The following is a 25,167-nucleotide window of genomic DNA, read 5'->3' as shown; positions in this document are numbered from 1 at the left end:
GTGCGGGTGAACTGGGAACATCTGGAGGAGGCCCCCGTCCTAGGTATCTTCAACTCACACCTCCGGCGGAGTTTTTCTGGCATTTCTGTGGAGGTTGGGGGCATTGAGCCGGAGTGGGCGGTGTTCAAAGCCTCCATTGCTGAAGCTGCGTTGGCTAGCTGTGGCCTCAGGGTCTTAGGCTCCTCAAGGGGCGGTAACCCTCGGACACCGTGGTGGACACCGGTGGTCAGGGAAGCCGTCCGATTGAAGAAGGAGGCCTTCCGGGATATGATATCCTGGAGGACTCCTGACTCGGTTGCAGGGTACCGACAGGCCCGAAGGGCTGCAGCTGCTGCCGTGTCGGAGGCTAAGCAGCGGGTGTGGGAGAAGTTCGGAGAGGCCATGGAGAAGGACTTTTCGGTCTATCCTCAGGGCCATCCAATCCCTGTACTCCCAAAGCGAGAGCTGTGTTTGCGTCCTCGGCAGCCAGTCAGTTTCGTTCTCAGTGGGTGCTGGTCTCCACCAGGGCTGCGCCTTGTCACCAATCCTGTTTGTGATATACATGGACAGGATATCGAGGCGTAGTCGTGGTGGCGAGGGGTTGCAGTTCGGTGGTCTGAGGATCTCGTCACTGCTTTTTGCAGATGATGTGGTCCTCATTGGATCATCGGCCTGTGACCTTCAGCACTCACTGGATCGGCTGGCGGCCGAGTGTGAAGCGGCTGGGATGAGGATCAGCACCGCTAAATCTGAGGCCATGACTCTTAGCAGGAAACCGATGGATTGCTTACTCCGGGTAGGAAATGAGTCCTTAGCCCAAGTGAAGGAGTTCAAGTACCTCGGTGTCTTGTTCGCGAGTGAGGGTATTATGGAGCGTGAGATTGGCCGGAGAATCTGAGCAGCGGGGGCGGTATTGCGTTCGCTGTACCGCACCGTTGTAACGAAAAGAGAGCTGAGACGCGAGGCAAAGCTCTCGATCTACCGGTCGATCTTTGTTCCTATCCTCACCTATGGTCATGAGGGCTGGGTGATGACCGAAAGGACGAGGTCGCGGGTACAAGCGGCCGAGATGAGTTTTCTCAGAAGGGTGGCTGGCGTCTCCCTTAGGGATAGGGTGAGAAGCTCAGCCATCCGTGAGGAACTCGGATTAGAGCCGCTGCTCCTTTACTTAGAAAGGAGTCAGCTGAGGTGGTTCGGGCATCTGGTAAGGATGCCCACTGGGCGCCTTCCTTGGGAGGTGTTTCAGGCACGTCCAGTGGGGAGGAGACCTCGGGGAAGACCCAGGACTAGGTGGAGAGATTATATCTCAACACTGGCCTGGGAACGCCTCGGGATCCCCCCGTCAGAGTTGGTCAATGTGGCCCGGGAAAGGGAAGTCTGGGGCCCCCTGCTTGAGCTGCTCCCCCCGCGACCCGTAAGCGGACGAAAATGAGATGAGAGAGAGAGAGAGAGAAAGGTAATTTATTCAATAAAACCATATACTCATTTCAGTTTTAATATAGATTTGTGTTTTTTATTAGAAATAATGACATTCATCATTTTGTGCTCTGAAAACTGTACATTTACAAGAGGAAAGATAGTAAAATAAATGTCAACAAACTTGAGACAAGAAGAAGATACAAATGGGCATTGGGTAACTAGTAACTAGAGGTTTGTACTGCTGTGTTCAGGGTACAGTGTGTACATACGCTCAAGTTACGAACAACGGGTTATTAAAAACACATTGTTACAGAAGACATGAGGTTCGTACATGAAGTGTGCTACACAGTAGTAACCACACCCTGAAGCACATTTGGAATATATGTTGGTTATTCATTCTAAGGGTCTGCTTTTCAGAGTACAAGTACAATAATCTACCTGTCACATAGATCTCCAAAAAATGGAGTCTTGTGCTAGCGAATCCCTAGTAAATAGATTCCATTTAGTTAGCTAATACAGATTTGTTATACGATAGTCTCATAAAATCGTCTATATGTTGTGTAAATATGGAGGAACATGGTATAAAAAAATGTATTTCTCTGTAGACATTGGTAAAAAAAACAAAAAAAAAAACTGTCGAAAGTCAGTCCTGCTTGAGCATCAAGCGCCCATCATAATGCACTATTATTTTACACTGATGGCTAAAACACAAGTATGTGTTGAATTTTTTAGAGGCCCTGGCACTAGACCTGGAAGTCACGCCAGCAGCAGGAGCCTCTATATTTTCCCTCTGAAACTCTGTGATCACCTGCAAGGCTGAGAAACAAAAGGGCAATGGTGAAAGTCCTACTCAACCCCATTGGTCTACCGTGGACAGTTCTGGAAGAGCCTGCATTCTCTAATGCGGTGACCGCTCGAAGCAGATGTGTGTGTCGCCATTACAGGCATCAAAGCAGTTCCCAGAATGCATTGCTCTTCCCGTGTCAAAAGTCTGTTGGCACCCTTCCCGATAGTGTTATTGGCATTTTGGTATCCTAAAGCTGGATGCTGGCAGAAACACCGTGCCCATCGCTGCCTGTTCTGTTCGTCCCGTTGCCGTCCTCACTGAGTTCATGAGAGAATAGTCTGATTTCATAGCTTTGTGGTGTTGACGACAGTGCCAAGAACTGAATCTATGACCGATAGTCATGAGGGGAATGAAATAATAAATCATGAAAATTTAAACGATAGTAATGATAACTGAGATATTATTAATAATAATAAGAATAACAATAATTAAAGTGGAAACAACGTCTCGAAGATTGATATCCAGCTCTTTGTTCCTCACACCTTAATCTCAGGCGACGGTGTGAAATTCTCACTACAGAGCGTCTCTCGGAGAAGAGTCTCTTATTAGGCCCTGTAGACGCCATTTTAAGTGCAGAGCAGTAGAAGCAAACGATAAACTGGGACAAGAGAAAAACAAAAATTAAAATGGCTGTCCGAGTCTACCGAACAGCGTAGAGGAAATGATGAGCGTGACGTTGACTTTTCTTTTCTCAATCCTTTTGAAAGGTTTCTTGACTCCTAGTACCTCAAGTCAGTTCTCCTCCGCGGATGAGGCGAAGACGCACTGCTTTTAGTTTTTTTCAATTGTCGGTTGATTGCAACAAAGAGAGAAGCACAAACGTGTGGGACCACCAGCGTGGTCTGTGCCAGCCAAGGGCACAGGGAAATCGTTAGTGGAGTGTGACTGGAACCACAGCCAGCCCTGGTCTGTGGCAACCACAGCCAGTCCTGGTCTGTGGGAACCACGCATCACCCGGCTACACCAACCACTTCAACCCTGGACCACCGGCTCCAGACCGCTCCGTGGAGCGACCGCCACACGACCTACTCCTCCTGCGGTGACGAGCTGAGCTTTGAACACACGGATTCTGGGCCGAAGCCCTTCTGAACGCCCCGCCCTGTTAGGTCCGTTCTCTCCGGCTCTCTCCTCTCTCATCCACACAGGATCCACCGATCGTCCATTGCTCCTTTCCAAAAACCAAACGAGGGCGATTGAGGTTAAACCCGGGAGGCTCGCAGGCCCCCCCCCGTGTCGTCTCCTCGCGCTCAGACCTCCGTCTGGAGGTCGATGATGTCCTGCCCCACCAGCGGGATGGTGGTGCCCACCTTCTCCCAGTCCACAGAGTGGAGCTCCAGGGGCGACGCGGCCAGGGGCTCCAGGTCTTTGCGGACCCACGCGGGGGGAGACTGCTGCTGCTGCTGCATGCCCCGGTTGCCACCGTCCCAGGGCCTGTCCAGGGGAGCCTGCTGTTTGTCCTGGGGGAGAAGGAGAGATAGGGCCTTTGAGTACTGGTGCCTTTGGATCATCACCCAAGGTGTGTATGAATTTCAAGACAGTGGACCTTTGTTTGTTGTTCATGTGAATGTATAATGAGTTGAAGACTACGAGGTGGACTGAATAAAGGTAATGGTACTAGGTTTGATATTGTGCTTTGTTCTAGTCGGTGGGGTCAGGTATCCCCCTCCGTGAGGCGTGTGTAATACTGAATGGTGTGTCGAGGTTTTATTTTCTACATCCTACATTGTGAGGTTGTAAATAAACACTCACGCTGTGGTTCGTTTTGTCACTTCCTCCTGATGACACACTCCATCTCACAGACTGTAAGGAGGAAGGCAGGGAATAGGTCTTTATGTGACCTCCAGGCAACAGCTAAAGTTCCACAGTTGTATTTTTTGACAGTCTTTTTTATCGTCTCGATGAGATGTCTCATCATTTCGGCTCAAATGTTTTTTTTTACACAATGGCCTCCGCCTCTTTTTTATAACTTTTTTTTATTTTTGTTTGAGCACTGCTTTCAACTTGAAATGAGACCCTGCATGATGACGATGGCAAGGTCCTTATTGTGATGGTTTACCTTGGTGTCAGAGGCGGGAGACTCCCGGTCTTTCTCAGCATGATGTAGCTTCCTGTTCAGATCCTGGAACATGTTCTGGTGCCTCTTCTTTGTGTGCATAATCTTCTCGAAATCTAACTCAGCATAACGCGATTTCTGCCTCTGCAAGAAGAAAGGGACACCAAACAAAAACTGGTTAGTCTCACAATAACAACAGCATTAGTCGGTCAGAACCAAAAACAACGTGAGGAGGACATCCTCGTGTTTGTGTGTGTCTGTGTGCGTTTGTGTGTGTGTGTGTGTGCGGGCGTCCTCACCTCCAGGGAGCTCATGGACAGTGTGGAGATGGTCTCGCTCTTGGACATCATGGAGTTCATGGACTCGAAGGTGTTCTCCAGGCTGCTGTGGGTGATGTGCGACTCGCTGGACATGTTGTGCAGGTTCTGGATGGGCGAGTCGCGCTCCGAGTACGACACGCTCACCTGGTCCGAGGGCAGCTGCTGCAGGCCGAAGGCGGCCTGCGGCTCGGCGAAGGGCCCGCTGAGGTGCACCAGCCGGGTCTGGGGCAGCTGGGGCAGCTGGTCCAGGCCCATGTTGTACTTGGACATGTCCTCCTTGGGCTTGGTCCTCAGCGTGGACGTCGTGTTGGGCATGAGCACGTAGCCGCCGCTCACGCCGCTGACGCCGCTGCCGCTGCCGTCCGAGAGGCCGCAGTCCACGTGGCCGCGGGCCATGTCGGCGTCCAGCTGCTTGAAGAGCTCGCCGTCGCACACGTACACGGGCTTGCCGCACGAGGGGTCCACGCCGCCCGCCAGCCGGCTCTTCTCCCGCTTCAGGGTGAGGGTGTGGCTTGAGTACTCGGGCATGGCCTGCATGTGGGTCTTGCCGCTGGGGTTGGACGGCAGGGTGTGGAAGTTGGGGCCCATGGGGAGGGGCATCTGGGGCGGGGTCAGCTTCTCCTCGGAGGAGCTTGTCATCCCTGTGCGAGGAAAATAAGGGAGAAAAAGGTTGAGTGGATTGAACAATCATACAGGGTTTCGGGGAAAAAGGTTGCAAATTCGCTGGAAGGATGGTAAGTATTTGTGCAGGCGGCTGAAATGCCCAGGTTTTATGAAAGAAAGATCAAGCACATATTTATCAAGTTAAGGCTCACCTTGTCTGCTGGAATCTCCGTCCTTTTCGAAATCAGACTGTTGAGGAAAGAACAGAAGCAAAGGTTTTGTTAGAGATGAATGATCGCACAGGAATAGGGATGAGGCCCACAAGGCGCCCAAGACATTTAAAGAGGCAAAGAGCCGAAGCAAATGGAAACTCACCACGTGTTGGCTGTGGCCGTTCTGTTGGGAGCTACCGGAATCTCCATTGCCATCGTCCTTACGGTCCACCACTCTGCACTTAACAGCCTCTTGAACCTGAAGAGGAAACAAATTCACAATGAAGCAGTCTGCAGATGACATCCACTTGCAAAGCGCACAACCATTTCCCCCTCCACTAAAACAACCTCCATTCTCCTTCCCCCTAATGGGTTCGTCTTTTCCTCTCAGCTCACCTCTCTGCGCAGGATGCAGTGCACCATGACGATGATGAAGCCCTCCAGCGAGTCGAACACGGCGAAGAGGATCTGGAAGAGGGCCGAGCGGCGGTCGGTAATGGCCAGCACGGCCGACATCCAAGTGAGGGCCAGGAGGGGCAGCACCACACAGGAGCTCCACAGAGACGCCCTGCAGCCAACAGACAGAGAAGCCAGACATGAGCACACTGTGGACCTCGTCTTTCGCCCCCAGAGGACAGGCGTATTATCGAACACCCTGCAGCGATAACGCCCCGATGAGGCTTTCGAGGGCTGGTACGGCACGAGTGAAGTGAGGACTTACCCGGCTCTCTCCTTCAGTTTCACGTCGGTGATGCCGTCCTTGGACACCAGCTTGTTGAAGACCAGGATACCGATGACCATGTTCACCTGTTTGACGAGATGGGACAGGTATTAGGAATGGGCCAAACAAATCACGTTTCAATTCTTCCAACTTGTCATGCCCTGTGTATTATAACGAGCGGTGGAGGGAATACACACCAGGACGACAGCTGCGGCGGGGCCCACAAACGAGTAGAGAAGACCCCCTTCCAGAGAAAGCCAGCAGCTGAACACAAAGAAAAGTAGAGAAACGTCAGAAAAGAAACAAAACTAGTAGACTGTATTGGCAGAAAGAAAAGCCCAAAGGGACACCCAGAGAAACAAGGAGAGGAGAGGAGGGTATAATGCTTACTAAGTAACGGTGCCATATCCCTTCGCCTTGGTGAAACCCACAGACACAGCCACCACCAGAGCTGGAAGACCTGTCAGTAAGGAAAGAAAATGGGGCGAGGGAGAGAAAAAAGCGAGAGAGAGTTTTAGTGTCAAAAGAAGAATAATCACCCACCAAGGTAGGTCAGGACAGAGATAGAACAGAGGATTTTAAAAAAACAGGGGAGGAAAAAAAGCCCCGAGCCACACAAAGAGAAGACAAAGAGAGCGGGCCTTACCCCAGCCCAGGCACAGGAAACGCTTGCGGATAATGCGGTTGCGCAGACGGCCCGTGACAGCCATGTAGGACTGCCAAGCTTCCGTCAGCACCCAGCAGAAGGAGGAAAGGAAGAAGAAGTGGAGGAGAGCGGCGACGAGAGAACAGACCACCTGAGGGAATGAGAGGAGACAGATAGACAGAGAGAGAGAGAGAGAGAGAGAGAGAGTGTGAGAAAGTGCCAGTGGAGTCCCCGATGGCAGAACACCTTTAGCGAGCTTTAAAGGAGATCTAAATGAGGGAGCGGCCCCTTACCTTGTTGCGAGCCTGGGTCTGTCCAACAAGGATGAGAGCGTTGGAGCAGATGATGGAGATGCAGAAGTTGATGAGGATCACCGAGCGCTCAGAGCGAATGTACCTGGAGAGAGAAAAAAACATGGGGGGGGTGAGCGAGTGATTGAGTGAGTGAGTGTCGATCACGTGGTCAAATCGGGAGTGTAGGGTACTTTGTGTGGTGTGGTGGGGGAGGGGGGGGAGGGAGAACTTACTTCCAAACGGAGACGTAGATGATGATGAGGAGGAGCAGGGTGAGGGAGGAGACCCCACAGCCGACGATGAGCGTGACGGACGGGAGCAGTGCCTTGTCCATGTTCTGCACAGCGGGAGACAAGAGGAGAGACATGTAGAGTGTGAAAAACATGCACTAGCCCTCAGCTAACACACACACACACACACACACACACCCACATATATACAGTACATAAACAGCTCTCAGTCTTGCGGGTGCCTACTATCTCAAATAGCAGAGTCCTCCCTGTGGGCGAACAGATGAATGGCATAATGAGGCCACGGCTGGGCAAGGTGACCCCTAGAGGAGCGTGTCAGAAAGATGGAGAGACCGGCCCAAGCAAGCCCCCACCGGGGGTCACACCCCCACCCCCACCCCCGCCCCCGCCCCCGTTGAGCACTTCTCTCAAACCGTCACATGAAACGCGGCGAACACAAAGCATGCATCTCCTTCCACCGCCACCTCGGCCCAGGTAGAGGGATGGCTCTGATCACCGTGGCTACTGTTACCGCTAGAGTTCCCTTCTCTTTCTCCGTCTCATCCACTGCGCTAACCGTCTAATTGTCACCTTCTCAGCCCGGCTTCCTCTTGCCCCCCGTCGTACAGCGTACGCCTCGTTTCTATTCAGACACTCTCTCTCTCTGGCGGTCGTCCGCATGTGCCTTGCCTTTGTGGGCGTGCCAGTGTGTGTGTGTTTGTGTGTGTGCGTGTGTGCGCGTTGGTGTCTGCTCTGTGGTGTGCGTGTGGCACTCTTCCACTCTCCCTGCAGTGAAGGGACAGGTGGGCTATTAGCACCTGTGCATTCATCTACCACCCCTCCCCCCCCCCCTCGCCCAGCCACCCGCCCCCTCCGCCCCATTAACCCTCCCCCCGCCCCCGCCATGCGCCCCCGTCCTGCCACCTTGCTGGGTTGTGACAGCAGTGAGGCGAACCTCCCAGCTGGCCCCGGTCGCGGCACCGTGTACCCGGGCAGACCTGACGCCGACCCACCATGGGACCCCCTGCCCCCCTCCCGATCTGCCCGCTGTCGCTGGTATACCCAGCGGGCCAATAGGGACACTGGTGCCAGCCAACGGAGGAGAGGGAGGGAGGGAGGGAGAGGAGGAGGAAAGGGGTGGTGGTGGGGGGGGTTCTTTGTAACAGGAGCCAACATCACAAAGCCTCGTCGGGGGGATTTGACTGTGTACCGTGTTATTGGCTGGGTCAAGTGGAGGAACGCCATCCCATGTTCCTCAGGCGATTTCATTGGTTTCTTTTGGCTTCTGGGGCTGCTGGGAGTTTGCCTCCATCGACCACCTCTGATTAATCTCGCTCATCAGTAGCAGGGCGGTGGGGGGGCCGCGATGCAGAAATCCCTCAATGCCAAATGCTTTGATTTCATGCGGATAACAAATGCCATTTGTTTTTTGCCGAAAGGTAACATTATTTTTTTCTTCATGTAATAGGATTAAGCGGGTAGAACCCGGCACAGATAAGAGTCAGGAGTACAAACAACCTAATTACAGTTATCTCGTCTCGTCCTCTTTTTGAGTTGGTGATTCAGTGAAACTATTTTCTAGATTCATGTGAGCGCGGCAATGCTTGCGCACACGTGGCTGGGGAGTTAATAGGGTTGAAATTGCCTTTGGCACCCAACACACAGACAGTAGGTGTATGGGCCAAGACGCCACTTCTGTCTAGTCCAGACAATGGTGGCCCAATTGCATATCAGCATTGGGAATGTGTCTCAAATGGCTGTTCTACTGGATCTAAATGCATTTCTTGAGCAGATTCTAGACATCCACGCGGTGTGCTGCTTTCAAAATAGCTATCAAATAGTGTTCGCTTTTCCCTTTGCAATCTGTCCCTTCTATCTGGGTTGACTGAGGGAAAGTGAGACAGCCCATGTGACCTAAATATAACACATGCCTCTCGAGTGCCCTTGACCGAATCTTGATTTCCCTTCATTTTTGGGGGCGCAGAGGAAAACAGCAAGCCAGAGGGGGATACATACAGCGATAAGAGCGGTGCACCAAGAAAACAAGTTAATTGGTGCACCCCTTCATTTGCGGTGATAATTGATTTCCCAGAGTGCAACCAGCACTAATCAGGGTAATTTTGGTCAAGGACGTCGGCTGGCTTAACTAGGTAGGCTGAATCCCAGCGGGGCTCGTTCCAAATGGTGCAGCAGAGACCAACATTAGATCATATCGAATGAGAGCTAGAACACTGCAGTGTCTGGCTGTTTTTCTCCCCCCCTCTCTCTTTACTCCACCTCGCTCTCCCTCCCTCTTCTATCTCTCTCTATCTCTCTCCGCTGTATCAAAATGTCCACAGCTCACATCAAAGGGTGGATGAGGCTGTGGGGCAGAGGGCGGGGAGTGCTGGAAGGTGGTGGTGGTGGTGGCTGGGTAGGGGCGGGGGTGAAGGCATGACCAGACATCTGTCTCTCTATTGGTCTGCCACTCTGGCATTTTCAGGGCAGAACTGCAGCGGTTGAAGGGGGGGGGGGGGGGGGGGGGGGGGGGGGAGAGGCTGGTGGAGAGCTGGAGGGGAGGGGTCTGAGGTAACGGGGAATTCAGAGATACTGGCAGACAGTGATTGGCGCAGCTGCATCCCCACTGTCGCCGGAGGTTGGAAGCACAACACAACGACGGTGTGGCCTCAGTGTTTGTCTCTTTACAATGAAATACAGGGCCACTGCATCTGACGAACAATAGACTGCAATAATGCAACAATAGACTGCAACTGTACAGTATCAAGTCCCCAAAGATAATAAGCATGCAGCCTTTGCGGACATTCACAACAGTTGTTATAAGTGTGAACTATTAAAACGACAGCAATAAACAGACACTGGGATCGCCGAACTACGTGGACAATGGATGCCATCTGTTGATTGGCGGGGTTAATTAATTAAGTCATTAACTCAGAGCAAAACCTAATTGCACAGTAGCGGTGGACAGAGTGTTTTTCTCAGACCCCCGGGGAGGATGAAAGGAGGAGGCGGTGGTGTGGCTCAGTTACCAAAAATCACACGGACCGAGCTTGCGCAGCAGAAGACGTTACCAGGGCAACAACACGGGGAATTGCTCCAGAGACATGCGATTTATAGGCGGTCACAAGCCCTCTGTGATGTGGATGGTTTCCGTCTGCACGTCCACACGTTACATTGTGAAAAGAGCAGGCTTTATATTTACCTATGAGCCCATAAAGGCTACATTCAACAAATAACCCCACGGCCCCATCGACAAATTAGTGAGGCATTGTGAAGAAAAAAATGTCTCATTAGGTAAATTCCTTATTAGGCTATTTCGATGTTTTACAAAACATAGGCCTATCGATTATTCGTCTGTTGTGATTAACGTTGACATTTTGCACGGACGTTTATCATGCTGCGATTCAATAGAAATACCGATAAACAAAGTCGTTCTTAAACGACATGCAAAATGCTTCTTCGCAATGTTGCTTCAACATGTTGCTCAATTAAGCGCCCAAAATAACTTGAATCATAAATAAAGCAGGCTTTAGACAAATGATTTGGTGAAATTCACCTGCAGAAACACAAAAGGTGGGCAACGGACGCAATATAACGAATCGTGCGAAAAACACGTAAACGCTCCCATTTAAACTTCGCTCGAGGACGAAACCAAATACAAAACATGTTTAACGTCAAAGACGCATCTTAAACTTACCAAATCGGTGTTTATCCGCGATAAAAGGGCGAAGGTGGAGAGGCTGTCACACACGCATTTGGTTCTGAATGAATCGACGACGACCGCTCTGCAGTTCCGCGCAGACCAGGTCCCGAGCAGAGAAGAGCTGCACAGAGCAGAAGAGAGAGAGAGACAACAACGGGTTAGAGGAGATTTCCTCGACATCTGAGACACCGCTCAAGAAAGTGTTTCCTTTTCTCTTTTTTTTACACCTTTAATTTCCAATGAGATAGTTGGTGGAATTCGTGCATGATAAGCAATAACATACAAATACCATCATTTATAATGATAATTAGAAATCAATATAGCCTGAAATAAAAGGATCATTAAATAAGACAAAGGGGATTTCTACATTGAATCACAGTAGGCTACTGTACAAGTCTGTATCAGAAACATACACAGTTTCATCTAATGTATTGGGATTGAATGGCATGAAGTTAAAACAAGTCTTATTAACAAGCCGGTAACATTTACATGATTAGTAGTCCTTTTGTGCGTTTCAATAGGCCAACATGCTTGTACAAAATCATAGCCCAACACAAAATTAACTTATTTCTCATTAACACGGTGTGATAACATGGCAACACGTACACTCACAGGAGTTGACAGAGGACATTGTGTTCCCGTGGTGTGAGGTGTTTATGACAACGTCCATACAGTGATGGATCATGCAGAATGTTGATTTGTAAATCAATAGCTGTGTATTGGCACTGATATTTTAAATGATGTCTATAAAAACAGATGGGGGGAGAACATTGTATATTCTTTTTCATGACTAAAAGTGTCAAGAAAATATCCTTGATCATAATTGTTACTGTCAAAGATACAGGGTACGTTTTTTTCCATTAAGAATATGGAGAATTGATGACTGTAAAGCTTTAAACTGTATTTCATGGTTTGATTCATTAAGCCAGTGAAGAGCAGCATAGGCCCAGTTGGTTCCCAATCAGAGTCAGTGCGTAGGCTCTAAAATGGAAGCCAGTCGCTTTTCCATCAAGCTCCATCTTCTCTAATTCTCACCTCCATTTTTTGCCTTCTCCTTCGATATACTGACCTTGCTGTTGCATAAGCATGCAGCAGTTTTAACCGAGCAGGCTAGGCCAAAATCAATATATCTTAAAACTGAAAGGCGCTTTAACTCATACATTAAATACATCTCTATCAACCGGACGTCTCAGAACGAGGGTGGACGGCCGTGACTGACCCTCTATACACCGCCAGGCCTGTCTCCTCTCTAGCTTTTCCTTTGTCCCTACCCCCTGTCCATTCATCCCAAATGATGAATCCAATTTGTCCGGAAGCGCCCACTCCGCCCTCGCTCAGACCACATAAGGTAATGCTATTACCTCATATCTATCATCCTCTTCGTCTCCTTTAAGCTTCCTGGCCACTGACTTGTAAGGCTTTAGACTTTGCCTGTCTGCTTGCGTCTCAGTGGGGCAAGTGGCTGTGGTTGGACAGAAACTATAGTATATGATGGCCGGTATTGATCCAGGTCAGGCTAGCCCACAGCTCTCCTTGTTCTCAAACAACTCACATGAAATGCACCTCGGCCCGTACAAAAGGCTCATGGTGGACGGATGGTAAACAGAGTGCATCAGGGCCAGGATGGGGGAGGAGGGGGTGGTGTGTAAGGACCTTGAGGTCATGTGATGAGAGGGCAGGTAACATGAAACACCAAGCACGGGGGCTGGCGATCGGAGCACTCTGCCTGGATACATCTCTGGAGACCAATCAGTGTATAGTGTGCGCTTTACAATGTACAAAACAACACAAAAATGGACTTCTGTCCAAAGACACTTACGTCTCGCTCTCGTCCCAGGAGATGCAGGTCTCGTTGATGGTACCCTGCGAGGGAGGAGGCAGACAAAACACGAGGCGTGAGCAGCAGACGACCGAGGTGGGAAACATGGAGGTAACCCATGCGCGGCTGGAACGGCAGCTCTTTCGGAACGTGTGAGATGCAACAGCTATGACAGGCAGTCAATCTGCTCCCCATCTCGACCTCCCCCCTTTGCCTTACCCACACTCCCCCTCCCGCTCCCTCTGAGGGAAAAACAACCCCGGCTACCCGTCAGCGGATCAAAGCGGCCTAATTAGGCGCGCCTCGGACATAATTATTCAGTCAACTTTTCCCCCCGCTGCGATGTCTGTGGGTTGTCGCTGACAGGAGGCGAAAGCCTCGATGGCGCGGCAAATGTCACCGCTAAGACTTTCAAAATGTCACTCCACTCCCCCCCCCCCCCCCCCCCCCCCCACCCCCACCCACCCTGCACTGTGATGAACTAACAACACTCCGGGGCCCAGAGGACGAAGGAGGTTGGCTCAGTTTAGTCGGCTCATGTCTTTATTTCTTTATTAAGCCAACCAGACCAGACTGTAGACTTACATTGTGGAGGTGGGGGAACTCAATCTCAATGGGGGAGGAGAGGAGGTTGGGGCTGGGGCTCACGGTCACGGTCACCACCTTGGAGTTGAGGAGGCTGCTGTTGCTGTAGAGACGAACAAGGGTGTTTGAGATTTTTAGTGTGGTTAACAAGACACACATCGATTTGGCATCTTTATATTGACCACTGGGGTATTGCCGTCAGCTCGGGGATGCATACCTTTGTTGGGAGATAATGGCCCCGAGGTTTCTGTAGAGGACAATGCCAGTAAAGAAGGCGGTGGTACCATCTACACCAAAAGAAAGAGAGAAGAGAAAATAAACACTCTATTAGTCTGAAAGGTAACCAGCAGACAGCAAACCGAGGGAACCAGGGAATACAATGGAATACACACACAACAACAACCCGAGGCTCAGCAGTAATGAGGATCCACACCTGATTGGTCGATGGAGAGGGCGTCGCGGGACACGGTGATCTTCTCCTCGGCGGTGCGGACCCAGTCCAGCATTCCCCTCCAGCCCTTCTCTGGGAAGTTGAAGTTGGATGCGGTGCTGGTGGGTCTCTTGTGGATGCTCAGAACTGTAGTGGAGAAAAACACAGGGTCACGTCAGTGAGTCAACAACAACAAAATTGATTTGATTTAAGGACCGTTGTGTGGAAGTGTGCCTCCGCTGACCACTAGGTGGTGCTGCGGCATCGTTAACTCCTTCCTTTCTTATAAAGGTGCTCACATTGTGTAAGAGTGCTGCTTCTCTCTGTTGTGTAAGCCTGTACATCCCATTGCAGAGTACAGAGGCTCAGTGCCTTAGAGGTGAAGGGATAGGTCTTACCAACGGCTTGTATCTTTCTCCCTCCATAATGTACCAGATTGCTTGGTTGAACGTTATGTGTTTCACCATATGTGTGTCACTGTAAATGTCACCGGGGGATCAGACTGCCAGGATGGCACCTTAACCAGCAGAAGGACTGTGACTGTGTGCGGTGATGTACACTGCCACCGTGTGTCAAGATGACACACTGCAGGAATTAGAGTGATGCACTCACAAGTACACCCTGGATGTGCTACCGCTGAGGGGGGGGGGGGGGGGGCTCTCACCTAAATTCTCGGTGACTTCGTAGACATCCTCAAAGCCGCGCATCTGTGTGCCAATCAAGTTCACAAAGTCCTCCACCAGGCGCAGGAACTCCTTGACGTTGGCCCCCATCTATGCAACACACAAAACAGAACAACACGTTTGTTAGGAGGATTGTTCTGGTCACGTTATATGCAATTCAAAATTCCCTGCAAGGCTTTTTCTGTTGCAGTCATTTCAAAGGAATCGAGTTGGTATTCCTTTTAGAGCACTGCGCCCTAAAGGCACCCAGAGAACCCACATCACTGGCTGCTGCTATGCAACACCAGACTATTTCCTGAGGCCCATAAATGGTCAGACTGTTTAATAGATGCTCAGGGTCCTTTTCTTTCCCTCCTGCGTGCCCGCTCCCTCCTGTTCACTGGGAAAGGGGGAGGGCTGTCTGGCATTGCGTATCTCTGACGCAGAACTGCAGCGGTGTGGGCGCAAGGTGTGTGCCTATGTGTGATGATGCGCCATCTTTGCCCCTTTACATCTGACCATAATGGTCTCAAGGCTGCCAAAACAGACGCACAGATTGCAGAGTAGGCGTAGTGATGCTATCCCTCCCTCTCTCTCTCTCCACCCTCCCTCTCTCTTTCTCTCTTTCTCTGTCGCACTTTGACTCACACTGTTCTTTCTGAGAAGCATTAACCCCAGCATTCTGTCCTTGGTTTTCACGGTAGAGCTTAATGTAATTGCAGGGTAACTGTTGTTGGTTGAGGGACTGGAGGAATCACAACTTTATAACTAGGAGTACACTTTATTTTGGATGTAGGGAGTTATGAAACCTCTATAACCTTTTGATGTGGTTCCTTGTGGTGTGGAGTATGTCCTGGCATCTCGTCTAAGATTGGGTGCTAATTGGCCCAACGGCGTGACTCATCCCTACTTTTACCCCCACTACCCCCCTTCTCTCACACTTACACCCTGTTCGTGGCAACTTGTGAAATGCAACCCCGAAAAAGTCCTTCTCCCCCAAATATCGTCCAAACAGCAAATTTCACCCAAACGACCACTAGTTTGGGTGAAACATTAGTACAGTTCACACTGGCCTCACACAGACACACAGATACACACAAGCACAGCGTCTCATCACTTACCAGCTGTGCCTCCTCCCATTTGTCACGATGTTCCTCCTTCAGTAAGTTGCTGATGGTCTGTATATAGTTCTGCAGATGACAAGACAGAGGACACAAGCGTTAGAACCCCATGCACTGATTAATAAAATGTATTAATTTATAAAATGTAGCTTATTTTAGAATGCTGGATAGCTACCACAATATCATGAGATATCAGGCTGCAACGATGGATCGAGATGGATAGAGATGTATACACCCGTGTGTGTTAATCTCACCTCTTTGTCGGCGTTGCTCATTCTCAGGCTGGTTCCCTTGTACATCTCCGTGGTGTTCCTGAGGATTTCCATGGTGGCCAGTAGGTCTCCGCTGTATGTGGCGCCTTGGTCGGTGGAGGATCTCAGGCGGGAAATCACCTCTGGGACGCCATCGATGCCCTGTCCTGTGTGGATCTGGGCGCTGAACTCCTGGGCCTGAACGGAGAACAGAGAGCAGACCGTTAAAGAACGCCGCATGATATTTCTATGCTTGTATCGCGGCAGGGAGGCGTGCCTGAAGCCGGGAAGACCTGTCGGTCTGAGACTCACCATGGTCTGAATGGTCTTGTAGTTCTCAGAGATGCACTTGATGTGAGTGGGACTCTCCCAATAGGCCAGGCCCACGGCGTCGAGGGTGCAGCGACGCAGGATCAAGCCTGATGATTGAAATTCACGTTGAAATTGGTTTGTCACGGTGAATAATTATTACCATTAGGCCTGACTTCCCAATCATGTGCATGGGCATGTTTCTGGGGTGAACATAATGGACTGAGTAAGTACCTGAGGCGTCGGATGGGCAGGTGACAGCTGAAATGTCTCCAGCAGGGGTTCTCTTCCAGATGACATCTCCGGTCAGCTCCTCGGGGCAGATCTCATGGGGCTCTGGGCATCTCCTCTCATTGCAGCGCTTCTTCTCCTCCGTGACCCCGGGGCATGGCACTCCTCCGAACAAAGGCCCCTCGCACATCCTCTGTCTCTGCTGAATCCCGCCACCGCACGACTTGCTGCAGCTAGCCCAGGTGGTCCACGACTGCCAGCGTCCATCAACTATAAAGAGACACAGCAGCGCACGCATGTCAGGAAAATTTGATTTGGGATTCATTGCCGAGCCCCGATTGAGAGGCCCTGTTGATAAGCTGTTTATGCCAGACAGCTGCTGACGGGAGGGGGCAAGGGGAGTCACTCACCAGGGCAATCTTTCAAGAAGCAGTTGGTGGACTCTTTCCAGCCTCCGTGGCACTCAGAGCCGCCATAGGAAGGCCCGTTGCACTCTCTGGTCCTCTGCATGGTTCCGTTGGAGCAAGAGGTAGAACAGGGGGTCCAGGCTGCCCACTCGTTCCAGGATCCGTCCACTAGAGGGAAGCAGAGAGGCGGGTTAGCCAAGGTCCATGGCGTTTCGCAAAACTGCACATCGTCATCCATTCGGATTCATAAAAAATGCTTTGGAGTGGGAATGCGTTGAACCTTGTTATGTACAAGTTAAACGCTGATAAGAATCATTCAAAATAAGCTCTTCAGTTAATGATTCGATATAGGTGGAAGCTCTTAAAAGATAAAAGCCGTTTAAACTGAAGTATAAAAGATTAGTCTAGAATATAAAAGTGTGAATATTCCATCTACAAAAAACCTGATGTTATTTTTTATGATTTAAAGTGACACTATTAAGGGGAGGAATCAATCTTAAAAGCCTCCCTATTATGTGTAAAATGAGAAAGGGTTTTCATTAAAGACCTGCAATCATTTTCCTAGCCCCCAGAATCAAGCGCGCCCCAATTATCTGCTGGTGCAGACAGCCATCGGCTGAGGGGTATTGGGTCAGGACAATTTAGTGAAGTGACTCGTCCCTTTACAAAGAAGGCTTTAAAAACGACCCAGACAGAAAGTGAGCTGAAAGGGGACAATACATAGAAACCTAAACCACCCATTCATAAAAAAGTCTTAAAACTGGGGAGACAATTACCCTGCAAACAACTTATCACAAAAGCCCCCCATATCCGGTGCCAGTCAAAAGCGACCATGATAATGGACAGGCTTTTAAAATGAGAAAAACACCCCTAGCATACGCTACACGTATGCTCTAAAAACGCATTTTAAAGTGCCGGCACAGAGGACTCAAGTAGGTGGTGCGATAGCAGCTGAAAAGGTCTGAGAGGCGTTGGATGACCATGAGCAGTGGCTGAGTCACCCAGCGTTTGTATGGTGCCGCTGACTAACGAGCAGGATTTGTTTAGTGGGTGAGTCAGATGTGATTCCGGGCTGGTAGGGAATGCCGCTCATAAATGGTTGGAATGTCTTTAACTTAATAGGCACTCAGGTGTGTGTGTGGGAGGCGGAGGGCCACATTAGCACAAAGCCTCTGTCAAAGTAATAATCTCTGATTTTGTTTGCAGGCGTGAACGCTGCTGTGTGCTCAATAGCTTATAAACATGGACTCAATGTTCCCCTGCTGCATATCGCTGGCTCGCTTCCCTTCCCTGAACAATCAGATTTATCGCGGGGCCGCTGCAGTCTAAATCCTCTAACGGGAGATTAGGATGCGATCACTTCATTCCCGCAGATTCCAATGAGACCAGGGTGTGTGCCTGTAAGGGACTGACCTGGGCAGATGGCGATGTTGCAGTACTTGGTTTGCTTCTTGGGGCCGGTGCAGGGCTCTCCTCCGTGCTCGGGCTGCTTGCAGGAGCGAAGGCGCTCGCGGAATCCACGGCACAGGTGGAGGAGCACAGGCTCCAGGGAGCCCACTCATCCCAAGCACCATCGACTAGAGTCAGAGAGGGGGGAGCAGTGTGTGAGTGGCTACACACTTAACACTTCCTCTTTCTGTCTGGCTGTGAATTCTTTGTACCCATATAAATGTATGTGTATTGTGACACTTGTCTTATCCCTATGGGGGTTTAGAACCATAAGTGGACCCTTATGGGGATGATGCAGGCTATGGTATCTGGGTTGTGATTCAGAAATTGTCCACTAGGTGGAGTAGTGCTCCGTTGTATAGCCTCGGCTCAGGTTGGCGGACAAGTGCGCATCAACAATTCTACTCGCTCTCGTCAGTAAAACACAGATACACACACACACACACACACACACACACACACACACACACACACACACACACACACACACACACACACACACACACACACACACACACACACACACAGCACACACACACACACACAGTTTGCTCCACTCACCGGGCAGACGGCGGAGTTGTTGCAGGGGCGGTTCTCGCGGAGGGGTCCGGTGCACTGGGTGGTGAAGATGGAGGTGACACAGGTGCGTGTGCGTCCCTGCCAGCCCTCGCCGCATGTGACCGAGCACACACTCCACTGGACCACTCGTCCACCACAGCTTCTACTCCCACCACAACAACAACAACAACAAAAACAACAGCGGGACATCGGTTAACATTGGAAGGCTTGTTCCTTCGTGTTTTTTTTTATTGTTCTGTCTCCATGGCTTCTTAGAAAGCTGTGATTATAACATCAAGCCAGGCAAAAAACAATCAACCTGTTTAGTGCATCTCACCTGCTGGGGCGGCAACGGCTCTGCTGGAATCGTCCACATTATCTCTCTTCAGACCGATGATGGAACGCAGGCCCTGACTCATGCTGCGCGCTTTACCTGCGAGAGAGAGAACGAGAGGAGGGGGGGGAGAGAGAGAGAGAGAGAGAGAGAGAGAGAGAGAGAGAGAGAGAGAGAGAGAGAGAGAGAGAGAGAGAGAGAGAGAGAGAGAGAACGAGAGGAGGGGGGGAGAGAGAGAGAGAGAGAGAGAGAGAGAGAGAGAGAGAGAACGAGAGGAGGGGGGGAGAGAGAGAGAGAGAGAGAGAGAGAGAGAGAGAGAGAGAGAGAGAGAGAGAGAGAGAGAGAGAGAGAAAGAGAGAGATGCATTTTAATGAATCACTTCGGGCCAGCTCCACCTACAGGCACACCTGCTGCGGGACCACCATGACTGTGGCTGACGGGGAGCCCAAGCTTACCGATGCAGGGCTGGGGGTTGCAGGCACGGCCCTCCTCGACCACGCCCTGGCACACGCTGTTCTCCGGTTGGCAGGCACGGTTGCGCACCTGGACTCCGCCGCCGCACTCCTGGCTGCACTCGGCCCAACGGCCCCAGGTGCTCCAGCCCTCTGTAGGGGGGAAGGGAGGAAGCAGGGAAAAGAATGGTTCATTCCGGCTTCAGGGATACTCTTGTTAACCCCTAGCCAACTCCTGGGATTTGACTGGAAGGGGCATTGGGTATATACTCCGGTTAAACATGACTACTGCACACATCCAGTAGCTGTGACTTAAGTTCTGCCTTTGAGAGAGAGAGAGAGAGAGAGAGAGAGAGAGAGAGAGAGAGAGAGAGAGAGAGAGAGAGAGAGAGAGAGAGAGAGAGAGAGAGAGAGAGAGAGCAGAAAGAGAGAGAGAGCGAGAGAGAGAGGGAGGGCAGAGAGAGAGAGAGAGAGGGCAGGGGGAGTGAAGATTGAGAGGGTTGAGCAAGCGCGGAGAAGAGAGGTAAGCAGAGAGAGAGAGAGAAAAAAGATGATATGAATGTAGAGTGGAGACTGTATCCGCAGACTTTAAATGCACGGGCAGGAAGTGACTAATTAAGCTATTGTACTGCGGGCAGCCGCAGGAGAACCTGGACAAGGACACCTCTGTGTGTGCCGGGAAGAGCGGCCAAGTCGATAAACGCTCCAACGGATTGTTCGCTTTTCCGGCGTTTTTGTGGGGCTCAAGAAGTGTGTTGCCATGGTGACATACAAGTGGCCCCCGTTTCAATTTCAGCTGGTAGGGGGGGGGGACACCACAAGTGTTTGCTTCGGGCCAACGTGTGCTCGCCGGCGATTAAGCTCGCCCCTGTGCAGCCGGCGCTCTCTAGGCAAACATTATTGACCGGTGCAGATCCCCGCTCGGGGTCTAATGAACGGGGCGCTGGCTGAGGGGGCCGTCCGGCAGACAAGAGTCTGCGAGAACACGTTGTTCCATGTAACGCAGACAGGGCAATCTAGAGTCAGGGGGGGGGGGGGGGTAGAGTTTATCACACCTGGTGTGAAAACCTCTGCCTCTCTGTCTTTTGCCCGGTCGGTTTATGATCAGAAACTTGTCTTGTTTTTTCAGATGTTGGTGGATGTTTTGATGTGGTCTGTTACGATAAAGTGTAAGCGTGTTCTTGTTTGGTTTAGGATTGGACATAAGCGTGTACTTTTTAAACTGGATGATAACACCACATGGGGGGAGAGCGTGTGCCAAACTTACTGATGATCTCGGCGTCGCGGGTGGCGTCCTTGGGCACCGTGGTACACTTCTCCACGTACACACCGCCCCTGAAACAGCTGCCTGGCTTCCTCTGTGGGGTCTCCCAGCACTGGCAAGGGGTGTTCATGATGCCGCAGGGGTTGTCGTGGCTACTCGCCGCCAGGCACTTCTCCAGCCACAGGCACAGCATCTGGCAGGCGGGCATGCTGGGGTTCCTCTTCCCGACCACCAGGAACTCGGCCTTGAACTCCCCGTCGCCGCCGACCTCCTCCACCATCTCCTGCAGGGCGTTGCGCGGCGCCACCTTGCGGACCTGCAGGAACTGCTTGGTGGACTCCAGGTAGGTGACGGTGGTGGAGGCGTCGCACATGCGCACCACCTCGTCGAAGCTCTCCATGCCCAGGTAGGTGCGGGAGGTCTCGATGAAGGAGTCGAACTGGAAGGTGCGGATCTGGCGCGGCGTGCAGGCGTCGGTGGGCTTGGTGATCTTCATGTAGACAGTGTAGCGGCGCGGGTCGGGGTTCTGCAGGGTCCAGGAGCAGGGGGTGGAGGGCAGCGCGGCGGCCGAGGTGAACACCCCGAAGAAGCGGCTCTGCTCCAGGGTGGCGCAGGTGGCGGAGGCCGGTCCCGACGGGGTGCCGGAGGCCATGCCGAAGAGGAGCAGGGTGAGGGCCACGGCGGGCGCGGCGAGGGCGGTACACGCCATCGGAGGGGGTTGTGTTCAGGGGTCGCCTGCTGTCGTGGGTTACTGCGACTGCTGGTGCACTGCTGCTTTGGCACTCGCGTTTGGTTGTGCGATACTAGCTGGGCTTCTGATCGGCTTCAGTGGGAATGCACAGAAGCTCTCAGCTCTATGCTGCGGACATGTGGAGAGAAAGAAAGAAATCACCGTTAGCACGTAGTACTTTCTTTTGTGCGGGTGCATAATGATCATTCATTGGAAAAGTCTACGGAGCCGGGCATAATAGCGCTGGAAAGCGCAATTACAGGCCGGCTTGTCAGCCCTCTCCATGCTGCAGCCTCCCACATGCTGGCCTTCCTGCGTCATTCTGACGTCTACGGCACAGTCGCCATGGTTACCACGGACGCTTCTCAGTTCACTTATTTTCACAATGCCCCGCCACACGTCTGAGTGTTGGATAAAAGGGGTTGTCAGGCTGTAGCGGTGACATATACGTCGTTATCAAAGGACCCTGCATTCAACTGGCGGCTTATGTAGATTGCTGCTTACTGGTGCATTGACATGCATGGTTTAAAACGAATACTATTAAAATGACACGTGAAACATGTGCAGGTATTTCAGAGGCATATCACTTTTGACCTCCCCAACCCCCCACCACTGTGACGACTAATGGGTTAATACAATGAATTAACATCTTTGATTAATATATTCATTATATACAATTGCTTTTGGAGCATGCATGATGCTAAAGCAATCAGGGGAAGGTGAGAAGCCCCATTGTACTTAAGTCTAACCCAGACAAGGAGAGATAGACTCTCACTCATTGTCAAGATCGAAGCTTTGGACTAAAATATGCATCAGAGCCGGGGAAAGACTGTTGCTCAGCAACATGTTTAACGCGTGCACACGGACGTCTGTGCGCGTGCAAACAAATAATACACGCGTGCACGGACACAAAATTCCATGCGTGCGCATACCGACGCACTGATGCATTGGTGCAGATTAAGGGCCTCTTCCTTTTCGGGACGACTGCGCCCAAACGCAGAGATGGCCGACGGCTGACATGATTCAGTGAGGTGACGTGTCTTGCATGATAAGAGCACACAGCTAGGTCTGTGCAGGCGACTGGTTAGTCTTCATGTGGTTAATGGTGAAGAGTGTCGAGGCGGGTTCTGCAGAATGCTTCTCCCCTGCAGTGACAGCCACTCCAAGCGCACCTGAACTTCTCAAAGGCAGCCTACACCTAATTGCTCTATCTCTCCCTCCCTCCTCCCTGCCTCCTCTCTCTCGCTCCCTCCCTCTCTCGCTCTCCCTCCCCCTCCCACTCTCACACTCAGAGCAACAGACCATGCCTTTGTGTGGGTGGTCTCTCTGCCCTCAACCGGAAACGCCATGAATGGGCTTCTGATGCTGCAAAGTGTGCAAAGAAAAAACGGCTATCTATTTCTCCCCTCCCTTCTTTTTCTTTAACACTTTATTCTCCTACGTATTTCTAACTGTATTTCAATAATTATTTAACTTCGCTCCTCCTCTTTCTTTCGTGCGTTTGCTGTCGTCAACGGATCTGTGATGTGGGCAGTGAGGTTGCCATGGAGATGACTTGTTATCCTGGAAGAACGGCGCGAAAAAAAAATCTGAACCAGCGCCAAATGATCATTCTACCGCATGCTCTCTGTATATGTCACCACATCACATACACACCATGTGCAGTGATTCGCGTCTTGTTCTTGCGATGATGATTATGTGCGTTGCACTTTAAATGTGATCCTCCATTTTCTAACACGCATGCTGCTGAACTGACTCATTAGTATACAGAAAGGGTTCTAACTGACATACATGTTTCAAGGAAGCCATTTCCACAGCTGATTGAGACAAATACATTTTTGGGATAGATAGAGGCTTTGTACTTTGTCATACACTGTTTACTAGAGTTTAAAAAGAAAATGTGTGTGTTGCTTTGGCAAGCTTTCCTGACAGTATGCACAAATGACATAACATGTGACACCGAAGCAGTCTGTGGATATACCCGAGGGTAGGGTGTGAGTGTGTGCGGAGATAATTTCCTTCACAAATTGAGTGAGGCACGGTCCTAATGAACTAAGGAGAAAACAGTGAACTAATTTCTGTACTTAGAACCTATGTAACACTGAATAAACAATAAGAATGCGTCATTTGCTAAGCATGCATTCGTGTCGTTCGAGTCCGTAGCGCAAAGTTTCCCCATGCAACTTGTTGCCTCCACGAAACTGTTGCTGCTGCATAATCAGACGGACTATTTTCCCCATCGCTAGATGAGAAAGTAATCATCTGATTGAGCATCTTTCGTGCACTTGCGGACTCTTTGCACGAACAATTGCATAACATTGCGTTTCTCTACGCTTCTCTTCGCTCGCTGTTCAGCGCCACAACCTGTCGCTGTCCGTGGTGCTGAAAGACTCCATCACACGTGAAGCCGTAAGCGCAAACACACAGCGATCCGGCTCATAGAAATCGATGCGCTGAGACAGTGTTTAAAGCACTATGGGAACTTTGCTTAACATTCAGGGGTTGTCACATTGCGATGTGCAATGATAGCAAATGCACACATGCAATCAAAGCAATTCCATAACGGTTGCAGGCTATAGACACTTTAACGCAATAAAACAACATAAACATGTTCAGTTGTGCTATATACAAACACTACGATATGGTGATTATAGCATAACTGAAAATGTTTATGTTCTTACGCACATCTAGTTAGACATTTAAGAAGAGCAAGACAAAAGCAAAGTGTGGTTAACTTACCGGTGTAACACGTTGTGCAGGAGCCTTGATGGCGCTCGCTCGGCTGGGCGTCCAATACGACTCGGCTTGGCACAGCAACTTCGGAAGTCTTCAGACTTCACGGCAGAACACCGCAGAAGGTCCAAACACGATCCAACAGGGTCGTTCCCAAGACTCAGTGCAGTCCACTCTCACAAGCAAAAATGAAAATATCGCGACTCTGACCAAACTCCAAAGAGTTTACTACCAACTTTTCTCGGTTCGCTATATCCAGTGAAGACTGGCGTATAAGCGGCGTGTCGAATTTTTGCGAGCTCCAACGCGGACAAGTCCAGTCAAATGAAATCAAAACGAAAGGATTCTTTATCGTCCTCGTCAAAGCTCCAGTATAATTGTTGGTACTTTTACTCCCGGCTTCGGAGTCTTCTTGCTTGTGGTCCTTGCACTGCCAGTGGGTCCTGTCTCAGTGAAGCTCGTGGCCTCCTCGCTCTACTATTTATGCAACCCCTCCTCCCTCCTTCGTGCTACGATTCGGAGTCAGCGCGTGCGAAGTGAATGAGCCAGCAAGAAGGAAGGGAGGGAAGCGCGCGGGGGAGAACTCCCTCCAGTGACTGTGTACTCGGAAGAGGGCGGGGTGGCTCGCTCGGGCAGAGGAGGGAGGGAAATGCGCGATACTGAGAGAGACAGACACACACACACGCGCACGATGTGACAAGCAGAAAACTACGCAGATATTAAGGCAGAGGACCGGAAAGAGGATCACTATGGTTGGGCTGTTGGTGGGATAACATCATAGATATATCTATGGGATAACATGGCGTAAT

The 25,167-nt window shown here is 50.9% G+C and overlaps 1 protein-coding gene across 1 annotated transcript; it reads right to left on the bottom strand.

Annotated features, from left to right (window-relative positions):
- Positions 1 to 1,464: 1,464 nt before the first annotated feature.
- Positions 1,465 to 24,833, bottom strand: LOC132450785 (adhesion G protein-coupled receptor B1-like). The gene is given in 32 exon segments (XM_060042894.1): positions 1,465 to 3,702; positions 3,995 to 4,045; positions 4,302 to 4,442; positions 4,598 to 5,259; positions 5,434 to 5,470; positions 5,597 to 5,692; positions 5,830 to 6,001; positions 6,155 to 6,240; positions 6,352 to 6,418; positions 6,545 to 6,614; positions 6,801 to 6,951; positions 7,094 to 7,196; positions 7,327 to 7,430; positions 11,018 to 11,144; positions 12,843 to 12,886; positions 13,428 to 13,530; positions 13,645 to 13,714; positions 13,861 to 14,004; positions 14,522 to 14,630; positions 15,641 to 15,709; positions 15,895 to 16,089; positions 16,204 to 16,310; positions 16,435 to 16,701; positions 16,842 to 17,006; positions 18,252 to 18,362; positions 18,365 to 18,415; positions 18,845 to 18,985; positions 18,988 to 19,011; positions 19,183 to 19,278; positions 19,635 to 19,784; positions 20,899 to 21,754; positions 24,365 to 24,833. Coding segments are annotated over 31 exon segments (4,629 nt in total). The 5' UTR covers positions 21,605 to 21,754; positions 24,365 to 24,833; the 3' UTR covers positions 1,465 to 3,492.
- Positions 24,834 to 25,167: the final 334 nt, after the last annotated feature.

The sequence above is a fragment of the Gadus macrocephalus genome, chromosome 22 (assembly GCF_031168955.1).
Source record: "Gadus macrocephalus chromosome 22, ASM3116895v1".
Taxonomy (NCBI): Eukaryota; Metazoa; Chordata; class Actinopteri; order Gadiformes; family Gadidae; genus Gadus; species Gadus macrocephalus.
Note: the sequence above shows the minus strand (reverse complement) of the source record. Positions and strands in the feature narration are given on the sequence as shown.